At 48.6% G+C, this 15792-nt stretch overlaps 1 protein-coding gene across 1 annotated transcript in view; it reads left to right on the top strand.

Annotated features, from left to right (window-relative positions):
• Positions 1-765: 765 nt before the first annotated feature.
• LOC119096979 (CLIP domain-containing serine protease 14D) overlaps positions 766-15792 on the top strand; it is a 20021-nt gene continuing 4994 nt past the window's right edge. Inside the window, exons 1-5 of the mRNA XM_037219983.1 lie at positions 766-848; positions 5177-5334; positions 6493-6741; positions 9084-9274; positions 10255-10353. Coding sequence (XP_037075878.1) covers positions 6635-6741; positions 9084-9274; positions 10255-10353 — 397 coding nt within the window. The 5' untranslated portion in view covers positions 766-848; positions 5177-5334; positions 6493-6634. The remainder of the gene's footprint in view (positions 849-5176; positions 5335-6492; positions 6742-9083; positions 9275-10254; positions 10354-15792) is intronic.

Raw genomic sequence — 15792 nt, 5'->3', positions numbered from 1 at the left:
GCTTAAAGCGCTCTTTTAGAGAAATTGTATGCAGATATGGGGACATCATCACGCCGATTCTGCGAAACGTTGCACTATGGATTTGATTTCGTCCATACGGCGTTCAGCACAGTGTCTTTTCGAAGGATGCTTCGGCCTCGGAAAGAATTGAACGCCGTCTTGCGTGCACCAGTGCCGCCCATGCACTGAATGGCATCTGGAGTTACTAAAAGTGCTGTTATGCATGATTTGAAATAGAAAATAAGCCAGTTTGATTAGCTCGCAACACATTGTTGGTGAAGCTGTTGCACTCACTGTGCTATGAGTATTATTGACAGGCCTTAGGCTAACCAGATCATGGTTTTGAAATGTCCTCCAAATGCGGACGCCCTCTCTCCCACCCGACTTGTGTGCGAGTGAACAATCAGCCCAGGTCAGGTTTATCCACGAGTATTGCTATGTGAAGGCAACAAATCTGGGGTCAGTTTGGGTGTCCATTTGTAGTGCACCGGACATCACGGTCAGCTCACGCGGCGCCTCAGACGTGCAACAGTATCCGAACATCGTCAGCCTCCGCTGATCCGAACATTGAACATGATCCGAATCCGAACATCGTCAGCCTCCGCTGATCGCCAGCCAGCCGCCACATGTGGTGTCTGGATTTTCCCAAACCGCCGGCGGCCAGGCGTCCGGGGGCGGGCCGAGCCCGACGGCGGCCGCCGCCGGGGCGGGCTGACGGTTGTCAAGTGAGCCGAGCCGCGGCTGTCCAGCTCGGCGCAGTGCAGCCCAGAGGCCTGGCGGCGGCGGGGGCGCGATGGTGCCGTTTTTTCTTATTGCCGTTGGCCTAGCTGTGACGTCGTCGAGGCAAAGTAAGTTGACGCCTCGCATGCCGGATGCTACATTGCGTCGTTTCGGGGCAGATGGTTTCGGAATATATTTGAAATTTAGAGGGATTGGGAGCTAGAGGATGATCCTCTGGTGGCCAAAAAGGCGCTGTGGGTTCTCGTTGCCATTATTCAGGCGGAGCGATAAAAAGACCCGCGACCAAAAAGTTCGAATATACCTTTTCTTAATTCCTGCTTTTTACGGGTATGTAGAAGGTGACATTGCTCAGTCGGATGCGTGTCCGGGTTCCGTATTGGAAGCGTGGGTTCGATTCCTGACTGACCCGGAGGCTTCTAGGCATTTTCGACTAGGATAACCCATTTTTCTGTTTTGTTGGCCGCAACCTCGATTTACCGTCACAATTTAGCATGCCAAGTTCAAATACCACATTCACCTTGCCACATTTCAACATAATTTACTATGCAGATTTAAAATATCACATTGTTGTGACAATGTGATATTGTCCACAGAGTGATGAGAGTGATAATATCATAGAGTGATATAAAGGGAATTCACGAAACGAAAAATCCAAAGGTGCTAAAGACCTTGAATATTTACAATATTGCATTTCTTACATATTATCATATATACGCCAACTAAGAATAACAGAGCCTCAACAAAACATCAGCTTTTTTTGGATTTGGTATTTGTTTTGGTTTTGGTTTGGGGCTAGTTGTATGTTTGGCGCCGCTTGGGCAATAGCTGATCCGAAGAAGGTCATGCCAAATGCCAATTTTTACAGAAAGCGGATTATTTCAGATCACATGCCAACAAATATAAAATCATGCAGCCCTACCAAAAGCAGATATAGGGGTGTTCATTGTCACCTCAGAGTATATTCATGAGTCTGTTTTAACTCAGTGCAAAATTGTTTGTTTTTGACATTTATTGGTAATGTAGAGTTGAATGAACGTAACATTTCGTCCTGTCGGCCGTGATAGACGGATTGTTCAATCATCTGCACACGTGAGCCTATGCGCAGCTTGAAACGTCGATCACTGTCAGCATAACACTGTTTGCCCTATAGGTCGTTTAATCAGTACCTCCTGGAATGATGAGGGTCCAGAGCTGAGCACAAGAAATCTGAACACATAGAACATCCCCGCGCAGAAATCATACATGCTAGTACAGGTCTGCTGCATCAAAACATACGTAATGAATGCCCCAGTGGTTGTGTATGGCTAACGGGGGGCGGCTGGCACGGACCCGCGAAATGGACCTCTTGACGCCAAGAAGTGGACTTCCTTGCCTTACCGCGTCACAGCGCAGGGTGCCTGGAATGAAATGTTGAACTCATGTTTAAATTTTCGTCGTTTCCACTGGTTGGCGCAAACTAACACATGTCAGCTATGATTTACAGGAAGGCGGTTCATACCATGCAAACTTCGTAACATACAAGATTCGCTTATTGCAGCAGATGACCAAATATCATTATTATGGAGTAAAATTCGCTCTACTGGCTTTAATTCTCGCATTGCAGCAAGTAGCCGTTTGCGGCATGACTGTGTTGCGCTGCAGGCCTTCTATGCGCTTCCATTGACGACAGTGCAGCGGAGCTTCCTTGATACGCTACTGGGTGATGGAAGGGATGTTGTTGCGACGGTAGAATCACAGCGACCAGGGTTTCACGTGCGCGATAGGTCATAGGCACCAGGGTCACTTCAGTGCAAGTCCAGGCGGGGTTGTAGAGCGACTCCTACGTACCATCGTCCGAACCAGAGTTCAGTCACCGGACAAGGGCTTAGACTCCAGATCGTTGCACCTTTACTTCACCAGGTCCAGAATGGAGTTGGCATGTGGTCATCAGTCCTTTTGAAGCAGGCGGGGATGCTGGTGAGGAGCGAGCGGCAGAAAGTCCAGCCTGGATAGATCGGCGCATGACTGTTGACAGAGGTGCAGGCGAATGAAGCTGTTAGCCGGTCTGGCCGGGCCTTTCATCCCAAACAGGGTGAATTTGATGACGTTTCCGGATATAACGATGATTACAAGTGAAAAAGCTAAAATGCGTCTGTTCACGGCCAGAGTGAGTGTGCGGTAGCATGTTACAGGATGGTAAACTTACAATGTTAGAAACATTTGTGTTTCGTCTTTCTAACATTTGTGTCACGGTGTTCTTCGCTGGCAGCATGTGTTTTAACAAACCAGCCTTGCTATCCTTACTGTCCTACCTGTAGCATGTTGCACGTCTGAATTGTACTGATGTCAGAAGCTTCTGTGTCCGAATTGCAAGGCATTTTGCCCAGTGGACATTCTTCATTCCAACTTCCTTCTATCATTATTTTTCCTACTCCTCTCGTGAATCTTTTGTGCTAGGTACCCCATCCTCAGAAACTAATTCTGGGTGAGATACTTTAGGTGGTTTGAGTTCGTTTTTTAAATTGATTTTGCCAATTCGGCAAGATAAGTCTCTTCTCTTTGTCATATTTTGCCCAACGAGAAAGTTCTGACAGAGAGATCTTGTCTTCGTCGGTTTGCTACGACGGCCAGCCTGACGCATGGCTTTTGGTTTTTGGAGTTGGTGTTCAGCCACTACAAGTGTCAGAATTACAACCTGAAGCTGATTCGACAGGCGGAAATGGATCCGTGAAAAATCCAGTGGGTAATTTTGAAGTCTGGGCGAATGAAAACGGAGGGAAATACATTGATTTATGCATCCTTTTGAACTTTTGAGTCATGTGACCAGGCCTATTTGACACGTTTTGCCATGGATCATTCAGATGAGCTAAACGCAAATTTGAAACGTGAACAACTGTTGTTTCTTCTGTCAATGGGTCTTTGATTAGCAGGGTGATATCACTAATTGATTTGACACGCGATGAAGGGGTTTCCAGTAATAATTCAGCCTTAATGACGAGTGCACAATCACCGTAGGATCCGTGAAATATACCATGTTGTCAACCTGAATCGTACAAGTTTTACGTTTTCGTCGTTGAAGAATTTGCTCCTTTGCTAGTGGCTAAACGGGAGTGTTCCACATTTGTGTGAGGGCTTAAACTGAGACATCCATCTTGAAGATTGTGCAGTGCACTTCCCAGCCCTGTCCTTTTAAAGACTTTAAAGACCTAAGGCCCTCTGATTTGCCCATCTTTTCAAAGTCAGCCAGGCCCGCATGACGCCATACAAACGGCTTGCGAACAATGCCCCTCATTTGACATGAAGTGCTCGAGGTCAATATGTGGTCATCGAGCTACCCGTTACTGGCTTAGGGCGGCACAATTTTTGGCATCAACGGACAACAGTTTGGCTTCAACCAATGTAGTGGTTTCAGTGCAAGTTTCGGAAACGAATAACGTTTTGTGCTACAGGAAGTTGAGCAGTGATACGAGCTATGACGGGAATAAGAATGGAAATCAAATAGCTTACGAGCAGCGCCGTGGACGAGTATGTGAAATAAATTATAAGATTACAGGACGAATGTGCGAAACACCACGAAAAAGGGCCAAAACACGCACAGCATAACGATCTTTGGCTTTTGCAAACAGCACATCGATTAGTGCGACACCTCTCAACAAGGTGAAGGAGGCCATGTGAGTCTGCTCATTTGATACAGTGGCAATTTTGCACAGCCAGTTTGGCAGTCACTCTGACGTTATACGTACGTTCCATGATGCAATGCATCGCTGTTTGATGATGATGCATAATCAAACGGAGCATATTCACTAAAAAGTGAAATTGTGTTGTGTAAACAGCATTTTGCACTTAAAAGCACACAGTTACAAGTCAGCTCACTTCATCATATCTGATGCTTTCTCTCTCTCTCTCTCTCTCTCTCTCTCTCTCTCTCTCTCTCTCTCTCTTCTCTTCTCTCTCTCTCTATCATCGCTCCTCTCTACTCTCTTTCTACTCTATTCCTCTCTCTCTCTCTCTCTCTTTCTCTCTATCTCTCTCTCATCTCTCTCTCTCTCTCTCTCTCTCTATATCTCTCTCCGTCGCTCTCTTCTCTATCTTCTCTACTTTCTTCGCTCTCTCTCTCTCTCTCCTCGCTCATCTCTTCTTCTCTTCTCTCTCTATCTTCTCTCTCTCTCTCTTCTTCTCTCTCTCTCTCTATCTCTCTCTACTCTCTCTCTGCGCTCTCTCTATCTCTCTCTCTGTCTCTCTCTCTCTCTCTACTCTCTATCTCTCTCTCTCTCTCTCTATCTCTATCTCTCTCTCTCTCTCTCTCTCCTCTAACTCTCTCTCTCATCTTCTCTCTCTCTCTCTCTCTCTCTTCTTCTCTCTCTTGTCTTTCTTTCTCCTTCCAGCCAACATGAATAGCTTAATGTCGTCATAGAGTTACCGGCACGCTGTCTGACCTTACACCCGCCCATTTCAGTCGTTTTCATTGACGATGACAAGGGCACGCCATGCGTGGATTCGACGGGTAATCCAGGAGTGTGCAGCCTTTTGAACCAGTGCGCCTCACTCCGGAACAGGAGCATCGCTCTTCAGCAGCGGTCCGTGTGCGGGACGGGGGGATCAACGACACGGGTGGTAAGGCTTCCTTTTGTTCCGTCTTTTTTAAACAAACGAGGACATTTGATCTGCTGGCAGGCTAGTGAAGGTATCCACGACCCCAGGTTTCGTGCCCGAGAGCTGCGTTCAACTCCCTGTCACCCTTACGTGCTCTGGATGATCACGTCACCTCTTTAGTTGCTAGTTCCCGACGAACATGTGTGCTGCGATGTTTGTACCGCGCATATTTCCATGGAAAACAGGAATTAGACCAGCGTTTCCCATCGCTTTCAAGTCTTTTCCTCCAGAGGATGGATCATATTAAGATTTTCCTTCAACGTAGTACACACCTCAGTTAGCGTAGGCTATGCATTATGCATACATATGCATGTACGCTCTGAGTGTGAGCTGGATCACATAATCGGTCGCACTGTCTAGAGAAATGTTCTACACAGAGAACACATTCGCGCAACACTACTCAAACGACAGACGTGAGATCTCAGTCTCTTAGTAGTGCCCAAACACTTCATGTCAGTACTAACACTGACCATGTTTTACCCACTACGTCAAATCTTGTTTTGCTCAGTGCATGTAGCAACATCACCTTGCTGCCAACGCCCACTTCTCGGCGCCTCCTGGACAGTTACCTTTCTCAGCCCAAACATAATTTGGCCACACCACCTCCCCCGCACGCCCACCAACCCCACCTCTCCCGACCGGTTTGGAATGCGCGAACTAGCCGGTTAAAGCAATAAGTGCCTTGTTTAAAGCTGCAGATAGACCCCCTCTCCATCTGAAGGCAGATAGACCCCTCTCTATCTCCACCATTGCCCACATGGCCGAGTGAGGCGACTAAATCCCACCATAGGAATCCGCATCGCGCGCCAGACGTGGAGGCACTTTGGTCATGATGAGTACACATGCCGAGAGTGCCCGATTGTGCACAGAGATGAGCTGGGCCTCTTTGTAGACGTCATATGATAGAACGTGTGTGCGGGCTGACCATGCTCTAGTACACATCCCCGGGCGAGCCCATTTAGCATATACAGCTGCTTAACCACCAAACGCACAGTCGGGGAAGCAGTCCTGCCACTATGGCTGGTACACGTCGTGACGGGCCGTTGGTCATCATCTCTTTCCTGTCTGTCACACACGAAAGTGCGACTACATCCGATCGTTCCCTCTCCCCGTCCTCAGTGCTGCACGGGACAAACCGCCAGTGCAGGAGCGAAGTGTCGACGCTTCGTCTCGCCGCGCGACTGTGGTACTGTCGACCTTCTCCCGCCCTCGCATCAACGCCAACGGCCTGCCGGTGAGCAGCGTGACCGACTTCCCCTGGATGGCGCTGCTGCAATACTCGTCTGAGCCGATCAGCCGGTGCGGAGGCGCCATCATCAACGACCGCTGGATACTCACAGCCGCGCAATGCATCAACAGCGCCGGCCCGTGAGTTGGACGTCACAAACGATCTTTGCTATTTTAGTTATAATACTCGTCGAATTTTCCCAAATTTCTGAACTTATATGCTGAATTCCGAGTTGTATTCCTAGCTCTCGCCGGCCATAGCCTGCTGGTCATAGCTTGCTGGTCATAGCCTGCTGGTCATAGCTTGCTGGTCATAGCCTGCTAGTTGTGACTTGCCTCGTGGACATCGACAACGCTATCCAGGTGTTTACGAGTGTTCAAGAGCTGAAAGCTGGCAGCAGAATATTGGAACGAGACTTGGAGGATGTCAATTCTTGGCGTTCGCTAGGCTGGGGAAGGGGGTGTGTCTTCTCGGCGTTCGCCCCTTTCTACCTCCATATGATCAGGTGGGTGGAAAGGGGAAGAAAAAAAAGAAGAATAGGAACTGACACACCTGCCGTACCTTTGTAATCGCCGGCGCTGGAATGGTGGTTCCAAACTTCCCTCTGGTTTGACGCCGACATGGCCATCTAGTGGTGAAGACTGAACTGAGTGTCGATATCTGGTGCGCAGTTGGATGGTGTTGGTGGTGTGAATGGTGATGCGATGATAATGCTCTGCAGTGTCCAAACACAAAGTCATTCCATTTGTGACGTGTTCGTAACAGTTCAAAGCGATGGCAACTACAGCACAAACTGTACATTAAAGTGATGACGGCATCCCCCATCCGGTTCCGTTTACGTTTCCGACCCACCAGAGCGTCATCCGAGGGAGCAGCGCAACAAGAAAGCGTTCTCAAAATTCGGAAGCATTTCAGAACACAGTTGTCCCATGATCCGCATGACAGTGACTGACTAATGAAGTGCTGCGACGGCGAAATAACAGTGGAAAACAAACAACAGCCGTCCCATAGAGACCACAGTACCAAATGCATGATAGTGTACCATCTGGAGAAACAGGTGCAAAGCGTCATACGCTTATCTGGGCCTCAGCCTAGGACCACATAAACCAACCGAAATCACATGGAGGAATATTCACTGCGTTCTGTGCTGTGGCGACTTTGCTCTCCTATCTGGGTATCGAGCATGCGCCAACCCCAAGGCCAGGCTGGAGGAGCGAAGTACAACCAAGAACGTCACGTGCCGGACTTGATACGACTTGTCAGCACATTTATTTTGGCCGTACGGAACGAAGGGCACGCAACATTTCATTGAATGTCTGCGCGTGATGCCGAGAAGGAAGCCGCCGGCACACCATTCGATGACCATTGGTCTGTCAGCCGCCTGAACGAACCGCTCACCATCCATCTGCATACCAGGACTCTACGCAGGTGTGAGAAGTGCGCTGACAGGAACATGTTCGAATATCTCCTTACGAAGGAGCACTATCTGAAGTTAGACACAGCCATTGACAGCTGACCCGCCTTGCTTGGAGCCCTTTAGCTGTGTACCACCATCTATCGGAATTCCATTCAGCTGTCGTGTCAACAACAAATGGCGGGACTGGCGTGAAATTGGCGGTAAGTTTGGAAGCGCCAGTCCTGCGCCGGCAGTAGCAGGGGTGGCACAGGTGTGTCACCTTCTTTTCCTCTTTTTATTCCCCCCCCCCCCCCCCTCTACTCACCTGATGATGGTGAACGCCCAAATATCGTGCCTCCAACATTTATTTTCTAATTCCTATCAGCCAGCCAACAAGTTTCCAACAACTAGCAGGCGAGTGCTATTGGGGTCATTTATCTACTTTCGAGCAAACTGCGCTGCATCGATGTGACGATCCGAGGGCTTTGTTTCAGGATCTGGATCCATTTTGCGGCGTCTCTATTTGACTGCGAATTCAGCTGACTAGTACCGGGTATTGCGCGGAGCCCCATTCGAGCTTATCACGTAATATGTCATACACGTCATACGCTGTCGTCATGCGGTAATGTCATCACTCACTTTCCCGAGAAAAAAAAAACACCTTGAGAGCGGTTTGCCCCACGTGCCAGTTCTCTTCAAGCCACTTCACACGTCACCTCGGGCCGAGACCCGGGGCTGGCTCGGCCCCAGCCTGGGCCAGCCTCTATACACGCCGTCTGGACAATAGGAGTGCTCTGTAAATATCACCACGTGGTTTCATTTTCGCCAATGCGTTGAACTGGTGCCGGAAAATGTTTTGTAGCTGGTCGTGCTAGCATTGCTTGCTAAGTGCCTGAAATGCCAGAGCTTAATGATCAACAGACTTGTGCAAAATCAGTGTACGGCGTTTCCGTTTGTGTCCCTGCTGCAACCCATACGAATCCGAATAGCGATGAGTGTGCAATGCGGCCCGTCGATATGCGTTCTCCTTGCATCAGACCTTGCGTAAATGATTATGCCGTAACCGGATTCCGTGTTACGTTGCAGAGTGAAGGTACTTCTGGGCGACTTGCACCCCGCCACTAGCACAGATGACCATTTTCAGCACCCACCCAGAGTGTACAATGTGGAGAAAACTGTAAAACATCCGGAATTCAGGCGGGTCGTCAGAGGAAATGGAAAAGGCATTTTCAATGACATTGCCCTCATCAAGCTCACGGAGCGCATCTCAATATCACGTAAGGCCTCGCAAACAGCTGACTATTATTGCGCCCATAAAACAGCTAATCGTATCCCGAGGCTATGACGCCCGCATCTGGGTCAGAGTGAACGCCGTCAACTTCTTCTTTTACCTCTTGCAACTAACGACAATTTATTTTACGACAGTTGACGTGTTTTTCTTGAACGGCTTACATTGCGATCCTACCACCTAGTCTTCCAGGGGTAGCATTCATTTGCACACCTTTTTATTCACTTATTCACTCTATCACGCTACGTAAGCATTACGCCTAAATGTAATCTGTAATCAATCCTATATGCTAGCCGTCGGCATCGAGCCTTAACGCCCCCCCCCCCCCCCTCCACTTCTCTCCTCACCACCTTGTCTTTTATGGATGACTTGTAGGGATTCTCATCCAGCCATCACGGTGTTGACGCAAATGTGTGTGCTATAAGTGTACAGTATCTTACCAAACATCGGCGTTTGGAGTTAGTGCTTCACCACGGTTAACGTTGTGACTTCCCTGATTTCAGACTGGCAAATAAAGAATGGTAAACTCGTGACGTGTAACGAAACAAACCGGTGTAACTGCTGGGCTTTTCAATTGGTGGACATTGCCACAGTAACACATACAAGGCTCCTTGTAAAGTCACTTTACAGTCCACATGAATGTTGCCCAAGTACTTTCACACCTGGACGTGAACTATTCACATTCAGTGGCGTTTGTGTCAAGCATGTCCTATGATTGATTCTCATTAGAATAGACAACTTATTTTCACGGGTTTCAAGCCGTCATGTTTCTGTACGCTCTGTTTAAGATGCGTTCTTAGTCGTCATGTTTTTGTATCCTCTGTTTAAGATGCGTTCTTAGTCGTCATGTTTGTCTCCGTCTGTGCTGACCCTGGTTTCAGTCACACGCCTGCTGATAGTGTTACCGATGGCTGGGGTCTGCATCATCGAGCATCGATAGCTTTTTGCAATCAAGCTCTCCGCTTACAGCCGTGATGAAGCCGCTGTGCATCTCCGATTCCTCCCGCCCCGCCTCCGACCTGGACAACCAGGAGGTCTTCGTCGCCGGCTGGGACGCGACTGAGTTCGGTGAGCGGTGGCCCCCCAGCAGCGTTGCGCGGAGACGGCCGCTAGATGCCGGGGTCGAGCGATGTCATAGGTCTCCGGTTTGATTATCCTGCCACGGATAATCTTTGCAAATTAGTTTTGTAGTCCCCATGAATGTTACCCAGTCACTTCCACACATGAGCTTGCGCTTGTCACATTCAGTAACGTGAATGCCAAGCATGTCCTCTGATGGGCTCTGATGAGAATGGGTAACTTATTCCTATAGATTGGAAACCGTCAAATTTCTTTACCCTCCGCTTGCTGTTGGGGGTTTCAGGCCTTCCTCAAACATACATTTCTGTCCTTTCCTATACTTCAAAGTGAAGGGTCCCACGGCATAGATGATGGGTATCACGGCATAGATGATGGGTACCACGGCATGGAGTGATGGGTCCCACGGCATAGAGTGATGGGTTCCACGGCATAGAGTGATGGGTCCCACGGAATAGATGGGTCCCATGGTAGAGGGTGATGGGTTCCCGGTTCTGTTACCATTCGGAGAAAAATGCGCAGCGTGATAGTACAACTTTATCTGCCCGGTTCGACTTCCCGCTGGCACAAGTGCACAGTGCACTCCCCAGGCAGGGAAAGGCCAGTGTTCTTCGCATATTCTATGCCGCAGCGCGGAAGCTGGTGGGAAAGATATCACACTAGCAATTCAAAAAATGACGACAGATGTTTAAACCCATCTTAGCTGGGGAAGATTCAAGTCTCAGTGGCGACCACTCCATAATACGATCAGGACATTTAATCTAACGGCTTAGTTAATTTTCATTACTTAGTACATTCTCAATATACTCAGTATTTTGGGCGCACTAACACAAAATAAGTTGAGGCGGGCCAAGTTGTGAAAAAATGACTCAGTCTAGCCCCAAAACACCCTAATAAACGGGTTTCTACATGGGTTTGGCCCACTTTCTACTTAAATTGCGTATCAGAGGACTGAAACCTAAGCTTGGGGAGGGGGTGAAGCCCACAACTGAATACAAGATTGCATCCCTCCTCAGAAACATGCCGCACGTCCATGCACCAGTTTGCTAGTGAAATAAAGTCGGTGGCGTGCCATTTTTTTAAAACTATTTTTTCGGTACGAAATCTTTAATGCATGCAGCGTTCAGAAGCACAAGCATTCAAACTGAAATTGTTTTTATCCGCCTCTTTGGTTTTAAGCAGTTTTTGCGAGCAAAGTAACCGCTTGAACTTGCCTACAATGACGCAGACACATCCAGGCAAGCCCAGACGCTGCATAATTCTGCACCCACAACCACGCTAAAAATCAGTCAACCTAGCGTGAGGTCTCTCGTCAGGATGAGGTGAATCACCTCCTTGCCTCTGAGCGAATGGACATACTGTACCTCCGAGAAGCGTGGCTCACTGAGCCCATCGACGGCTGCATACTGCTGTTCCCGGGATGCGTCTCATGCAGGAGAGATCGAAAGACGGGAAGACCTGGAGAGCGTGTCGCTATCTCACACCGTAACACGCTGTGAGTGAAATCCCTGCTCGTGCCACCCACAAGAGCTTGATTGGAGGTTCTGGCTCCAGCTGAACGGCCGAAGGTTTCTCCTCGTCAGTGTGGACCTTGACTGGAGGCTCTAGCTCCAGCTGAACCGCCGAAAGTTTCTCATCATCAGTGTGGACCTTGACTGGAGGCTCTGGCTCCACCTGAACCGCCGAAGGTTTCTCTTCATCAATGTGGACATTGACTGGAGGCTCTGGCTCCAGCTGAACGGCCGAAGGTTTCTCCTCGTCAGTGTGGCCTACGGCCCTGGTGGAGCAACAGCCCCAGTCATCGATGATGTGCGGGATCAGCTGACATTCATCATGTCAAGAGGCAGGCCCAGATGTGTCCTTGGTGACACCAGCTCCGGCTTGTGACATTCCGATAAACCCGGGGTGGTGCTCTGTATCCAGCTGATCAGACAGGTGAGTCAGCGCATTACCTCTTCGAGTCACACTGGATCTAACCTAACCCTGATGGATCACATCATTATCAGCAAACCGAACCTGCCATCCGATGGGCGGGTGCAGGCCCGCAGCACCAGGGACCGCGATCTGATCGCACGGTCAATCACTGCTGTTAGGACTCGATAAGAGCTGTCAGAAGTGCAGGTCGGGACCGCACGACGCGTCAACCGGGATACCCCGTGCCTCGGCCTTCAACATGGCCATTGGAGCTCACTTGATGGAGCAGGGCCTGCCCCCGACAAATGGGATGCTCGGCTGTCGGTTTGGGATCCGATCGTCGATCTCCGCATACCACTGCACAGGGTGGAGCTGAGTAGCCCGTCCCAATCCGGGCTGCAAGATAATGACATCAGAGCTGCCATGGAGTAGCGCGACCAGGCGTGCATCGACCCAGAGTGGACGCCATCATAGGGAGACCACACGGGAGTTCCGCCCCACCGCAATACAGTCGAGACCGTATTACATCGCGCATGCTGTTCATACTATCGAATGCTAAAAAGAAAGTCAATGTCTACAGCACAGAGAGATATTCGTCGCTTCCTAGTATCTTCCAAGACACCCGACCCAAAGACTGCCAACACGGCGGAATGAGATCCAAAATGGGCCAGGAAACTAAGCCATTTCTCCGCATCCGTGGGCTCCGGCGTGGCGAGCGCCCGGCCGCGTCCCACGCCGGGGAGACACTCTCGCCGCGTCCGCCGCGCGGGTGCAGCGGCACACCCTCCCTGCCTCCGGCTGCGCCCCCAGAGCTGTCGGCGACACTTCAGCGGATGGGCTAGTCCCGCGCATGCGCAGCGGACGACGTCACCGTTGGTATGCTGAGAGCGGCTTTTCCTCATGATCATTCTGTGCACGTCAAAGTCTTGTCCTTTTTAAGACTAAAAATTAACCTCTGATGTGACCTTGGCGCCCGCGAACTTGCGCATACAATTGCGTGCATACTAATTGAAGGTCACACAGGCATGCATAACGCCGCAAAAAGGTCGCGGGAATATTGCCACTTCATTAGCCTTGTGGTGGCAGCAGATGCTGCCACCAGCATGAAATTTTAAGCCGACGTGGCGTTACCTCCTTAGTCAATAAAGCTGCCGTGCAAAGCAAAAAGCGGCGCAAGTGCACTTTCTGCACTTTGGTTTTTTGCACTTTGGATTCGAAATAGGAATACCCACCATCCCGAAAAATACAGTTGCCATAATCTCCCCCAATTGCCAAAAATTTTGGATTTTTTTCTCGGAGATAAGTGCAAGTGCCGAACAAGTCTAATCCGCAACGTAAAAGAAGCGTAAGTGTCGCGAGCTACAGCGCACAACGCAAGTTCTTCCCTTTCGCTGATTAAATTCATAATAAGCGCATGTCTGCGCTTGCGCTTTGTCCAATGGACGCGCTGTTCGTTATGCCAATTTCGCTTTTTCACTGAGTCTTCTCCAAACAGGGAGTGCGTTTGGCATAATCGTAGGAACGGCAATAGCGCACGTAAAGTGATGAAGTTTTAGCCAAGAAAGTCATGCAGTGAATTTAGAAACGAGTCTTTCAATGAAACATATTTTACAGGTACGTATTGCTCCCTCCCAAAGCAGCATAGGAGTAGCTTATTTCCCGACGTATATAACTTTGATCTAATACGAATTTCGGTCCAGTCACACGCCGACTCTGCACGCCCATGACGCGAATGTGCCCCGCGGCCAAAACCACTATAGCGCCGCTCAAATTTGTCACAGTTTGAAAGTTGGATTGATTTGGGCAGTGTCCTAGAATTGCCGACTTTGGGTGTAAAGCAACACCCTATGATCAGGAATCATTCACTCCTTTTCCCCGTCTTTTATGTGAAATTTTCACTCCTGCCTGACATTGCCTAATCGCACATGCCAAACCCCTATGTCTCTTTCTGAGGTTTTCACATGTCATCCAAAACCGAGCTCACTTGAAGCCACCAAGCATAAACGAGGCTCCACAGAACCTGGACACCTATGGCTATGTCCTGCCTCCCCTACATCTGAATCATGCCTATGTACCCGCGGAGCAATCGCTCCAGCTACCTCCCAGCCCAAGAACCCCATCGACTCCAGCCGCTTGCACGTAGTAAGTTTGATTTGTTTACAAAATGCATCATAATCGGCAGCTGTATGCTAAATGCAAGGTTTTCACGCATCCCCTATTTTTTTGGTCTCACCGCCATACCACGAAGGCAGAGCCTGGTGCAGCCACCAGCAAGGCCTGGTAGAGAATTTTACCCCACGTATTTCTTTTTTTCCCGAAGGAACTTGACCACTAAAGTGCGCCACTCCCGAAATGCAGGAGTGAAAAATTCAAGAGATGTCTTCTAAATGAAATTTACAAGATGAATATTACCATCTGAGCTCTCATGTCAACAGACTTTAAGTCAAACCAGGTGATTACAGAAATTTTGCCAAAAAAGTATCAGTCTTTATAGTTATTTAACTACTTTTGTTTTTTTTAGTATCATACGAGTGAGATACCACTTTATTCTTCCTCCCTTTTTATTGCCTTTAGAGGTACCATCTGTTGCTTAAAATGCTGACCAATTTCTCTGCAAGATGCCCCAACTGCAAACTTGTGCATATTTCATGCATAAATTGGATTAATTCGCCAGCCGCCCAAACATGTTTGATATGCACCCAAGAGTGAACAATTCACAGGGAATGGAGGACAAAATTTGAAGCACGGAACTTATTTCTACCGCCATTTTTGCCCTCTTAAACCCTCGTTTAACCCTTATATTGGTTCATGGCGGTGCTCAATAATGATCAATATAAGTATTTCCAGCGTCTAACTCAAAAGGCTACCTGACAAGGCTATCTTAATGCTGTCATGCAGAGCTTCGGGACAGACCTGACGCAGTTAATACAGAAATGTTTGATGGCGAAATTCTGCCCTCTGGAGGTGTATATCATGCACACCCCTAACTTGTTTCATATGTTTATCTCGTAGGTTGGTGGGCATGATTGCTATTTATATTTGGGGGTGAGTGGGATGACTCTGTCTGCCAGCAAACCACGCAAAAGGTACCGACTTTTTGTTTTGTGGGAGCAGGAAGAAGCCAGTACGTCTCCTGTGGACCAAGCAATTGCTTGCCTTACCTGCTTTCAACACATGATTGGTAACCAGAGTTAGCCCTTTTCTGTTTTAATCCATAGAATTTTGTCATAACACAAATTACTATACCACAAGGTATGCAATGGGCTTATTTTGTTCCATATTCTTGATTATTTGCCCCAAATTTCTTGAAGTGGTCACTCATGGCCACTTTAAATAGATGTTTTCTATAGTTGTCATGGTTTGCTGACTAGCAAATGACTGTACTGTATATATGCACTATATTTTTAACACAGGGATACTCCAAGCTGCATAGCAATTATAATATGAGTTAAATGTTAGTATGTAACAAATAGCCAGACTATCCCGTGTAAAATGTAAGCCAACATCTCAAATTTT

The sequence above is a fragment of the Pollicipes pollicipes genome, unplaced genomic scaffold (genome assembly GCF_011947565.3).
Source record: "Pollicipes pollicipes isolate AB1234 unplaced genomic scaffold, Ppol_2.1 Scaffold_4295;HRSCAF=5057_pilon_pilon_pilon, whole genome shotgun sequence".
NCBI lineage: Eukaryota > Metazoa > Arthropoda > Thecostraca > Pollicipedomorpha > Pollicipedidae > Pollicipes > Pollicipes pollicipes.
This window is presented reverse-complemented; position numbering and strand designations above follow the sequence as displayed.